The sequence below is a fragment of the Alligator sinensis genome, unplaced genomic scaffold, assembly GCF_000455745.1.
Source record: "Alligator sinensis unplaced genomic scaffold, ASM45574v1 scaffold907_1, whole genome shotgun sequence".
NCBI classification, from domain to species: domain Eukaryota; kingdom Metazoa; phylum Chordata; order Crocodylia; family Alligatoridae; genus Alligator; species Alligator sinensis.
In genome coordinates, this window is record NW_005841925.1 from 949,020 (window position 1) to 952,543 (window position 3,524).

Sequence of the window (3,524 nt, forward strand, 5' to 3'; positions counted from 1 at the left end):
CAGATGACCCCAGCCAGATGTCTATGCAGCCTTCTCTTAAAAACCCCCAAAGTAGGGAAGAGCACCACCTCCCTTGGAAGCCCATTCCAAATTTTGGCCACCCTTACTGTGAAGAAGTTTTTCCTGATATCTAGCCTAAATCTGCTCTCTGTCAGTTTGTGACCATTGTTTCTTGTTACTCCAAGAGGCGCCCTACTGAACAGAGCATCTCTGATCACTTGTTGCATCCCCCTAATGAATTTGTAGACAGCCACAAGATCACCTCTCAGCCTTCTCTTGCAGAGCCTGAAGAGGTCCAGGTCCCTCCGTCTTTCCTCATAGGGCTTGTCCTGTAAGCTCCTGACAATATGAGTGGCCTTCCTCAGGACCCTCTCGAGTCTATCAACATCCTTCTTGAAGTATGGAGCCCAAAACTGGATACAGTACTCCAACTGCAGCCTGACCAATTCCATATACAGGGCAGGTATCACCTTCTTGGTTCTATTTGTCATGCATCTGCTGATGCATGATAAAGTGTGGTTAGCTTTGCTGATAATTTTGTCATACTGACGACTCATGTTCCTCTCAGAGTCCACTAGGACTCCAAGATCCCTTTCTGGTTCTGTGCTGCTGAGAGTGTCACTTCCCAGCCAGTAGGTGTGCTGGATATGTCTGCGCCCTTGGCGCAGCACTTTGCACTTGTCCTCGTTGTACTATCTTGCTTAACTACTTCTTCCAGTGCCCCCTTTTCTTTCTTTCACTTTTTTTTCATTTAGCCAATCCCTTTCTAATATTATGCTGGCCAAAGAATTAGAAAAGAATTTTAAAAAAGGTGGTGGCAGCAAGACAACAGTTGTTGGTCACCACATTGTTCATCCTACTTGTATGTTATTGTGGCGAGGTGGGCATCCCTTGCTTGCTGCAGCTAGCTTCCTACCTGCCTCTGGGCACGCTGCCCACCTGTCTCGCCCACCATGCCTTGTTGGCAATTAATGAAGTTGTTAATTAAGGTGGGAGGCTGCCCATTTTTGTATCCCGATATTAGGGGGGGGCTGTCCATGGCTCTGTTCCACCTCTACACCACAGCCCAAGCCTCGCAGACAGCATCTCAGGCAGTTAGCTAAACCGTCACCCTTGCCCATTAGCTGTGGTCCCCAACCATGGGGACCTTCAGCTTCCATAAGCCCTGGCCCCGTCTCAGGCCCAGTCAGGACGCCGAGCTTCTGTGCTCATTGTGGCCATCCCTCATGGTGGGCCCCTGGCCCTTTTGACCCTTAGGTCCTGGCCCGAGCATTGACCAGTCGAGTCCCTCAATGGGGTCTTCACCTCCTGCCTGCACTTCTGGAGTGAGGTTCCCCATTCCCGGCTCATGTGCTCCTGGGAGCATGCCTGGCCCTGTGGGGTCTCTCCCCAGCTGGCTCAGGTGCTTCCAGAAGCTCACCTGGTCTATACTCCTTCTTTGATGTTACCCTTCGCACACACCACAACTGGTGCTCCAGGGTCTCACGGGGACTCTCACTCCCCACCTGGAGCAACAGGTCATTGTGCTTGGCTACTGATTTTATTCTCAATGCACCCGAAGGAGGGCTGGGGTTAACATGCCCCTACTCACCTTTCACCGGGATGGTCATTGGTCTGGCATTTCCTGGGGACTCCCACACCACTGAGAGCCCCACCAGGCCACCCACTCCCAGTAGGGTACACTTTTCGGTCACGCCCAGGACCAGGAGCCTCTTTACTATCCCCTACAGCTCCTGCCCCTACCTCCAGGATGATACCAGTGGCCTTGCAGCCAGGCAGTGTTGCTGCCTCCCCTGCCAGCAGGGAACTGATCTCATTATAAAGGCAGCCAGGGATCTAAAATGGCTACTGCAATCAGGCACCTGCTGGCAGCTTGGCTCAGGCCCTTAAACTGGCAGGCACCTATGGTGCCCCACCACAGTTATAATAACTTATAACCCTTTCTCTCCATCGTTTGTCTCCCTTGGACTTTTAGACTGGAAGATTTTGATATTTTATATTTGTCCAGTGACTGGAACAATGGGACCCTGGTGTTGGTTGGTTCCTAATAAATGCAATAAATATGAACCATGATCCCAAATCCACTGAAATCAGGAGTTTCATTATCAATTTCAGTGATCTTTGCACTGGGTCCAAAAGCTTCCAGTCTGCAAGACACAGTTTTTTTGCTGCACCTGCCATTACCTCATGTGGCTTTTTTCCCGTTGTTTGTTTGTTTTGGTTTTTATTTTTTATTTTACTAGATAGTACTATGTAATCTTCATCTTAGTAAGATTAGAAGACAATTGCATACAACAAAATAACTTTTCATTTTTTTTATGTAAATGTCAAATACTTTAAGTTTGTTTTCCTTACAGCCAGACTACTGCATGTATATCCTGGGATATTATTGAGGCAACATGTGCCTGTCTCCTGGCACAAGCTGAAGAGGCAGAAAAAGAAGCTTATTCAATTTGTGTAGCTGAACAAACGATCTTGGAAGAGTTTGGGAGATGCTTATCACAGATTCTACATTCAGAATTTAAATCCCAAGGAGTGAAAGTTGAGTAACAGAGAATATATTCTAAAACTAATTTATGATGATTTTACATACCTCCATACTTTAGCAATGTTGCAACTTGATAGCCTGATTTTGATCTCTCACTGACTTCTACTGACTTTCTGCTTAATTTCACTGGTTTAGTGCTCTGGACCTGATAATCAGACTGATTCCACTTAAATCACCTAAATTAACTTATGCTAATGGATTTTCTTCTAAAACAGCATAGTTATCTTGGGTCAAATTCTGAAGTCTTTACCTAGACAAAACTCTCATTGGAGTCCAAGAAATTTAAATGGCTTTGGTGAGGGTTGATATGAATAAGGATACAATAAATACTTAAGACTACAGTTTTAGCCGTTTCTGTTCTTAGGCCAATTACTTTTCCAAATTTTTTTACCTACTATGTTTCTCTCTTCTCTCTCTCTCTCACACACACACACGCACACACACACACGCACACACACACCCCTCCCTAGTATGGTTTAATTTTATCTTGTTCAATTTGTTAAAAAAGAGACTGAGAGAGAGGCCGGAGTTGATAGGTGATCAAAGGCCTGATCCAAAGCTGACAGAGGTTAATGGCCTTTGGATCAGCCTCCCACACAAAAAGCTCAGCTCTCTAGTACCTTAAAAGCACATTGGGAAAAGAACCGCCCTGTAACCTATAATGGAAAGGATGCTAGTCAATTGATATACTGTTTTGAGGATTCACATTTCAGGTTCGGGAAATAAATCAAATATTTAACTGAAGATTTTAGAGAGGGTCCCCATTTTTCCAGTTGCAATTTTGAATCACAAATCTTTTGGCTGGATGTGGACTATTAGTATGTATATCTGAAATCACACACTGTGACTAGATGGGGAGGAGGGCTAACAAAGAATCAAGCCTTCTAAGTTTTCTGTAATCCCTGTCACCTATAGCTGCTGTTCCTCAGTATTTAGGTCAGTAGAGAGTCTGTGAACAGACAGCCATGCCCACGCT

General features: G+C 45.5%; 1 protein-coding gene across 2 annotated transcripts in view; it reads left to right on the forward strand.

The window, feature by feature from the left end:
- TESMIN (testis expressed metallothionein like protein) overlaps positions 1 to 2,550 on the forward strand; it is a 31,622-nt gene extending 29,072 nt beyond the window's left edge. For both annotated transcript variants that reach the window (XM_006019213.3, XM_014517774.2), the window contains one exon: positions 2,358 to 2,550. In XM_006019213.3, coding sequence (XP_006019275.1) covers positions 2,358 to 2,550 — 193 coding nt within the window. The remainder of the gene's footprint in view (positions 1 to 2,357) is intronic.
- Positions 2,551 to 3,524: the final 974 nt, after the last annotated feature.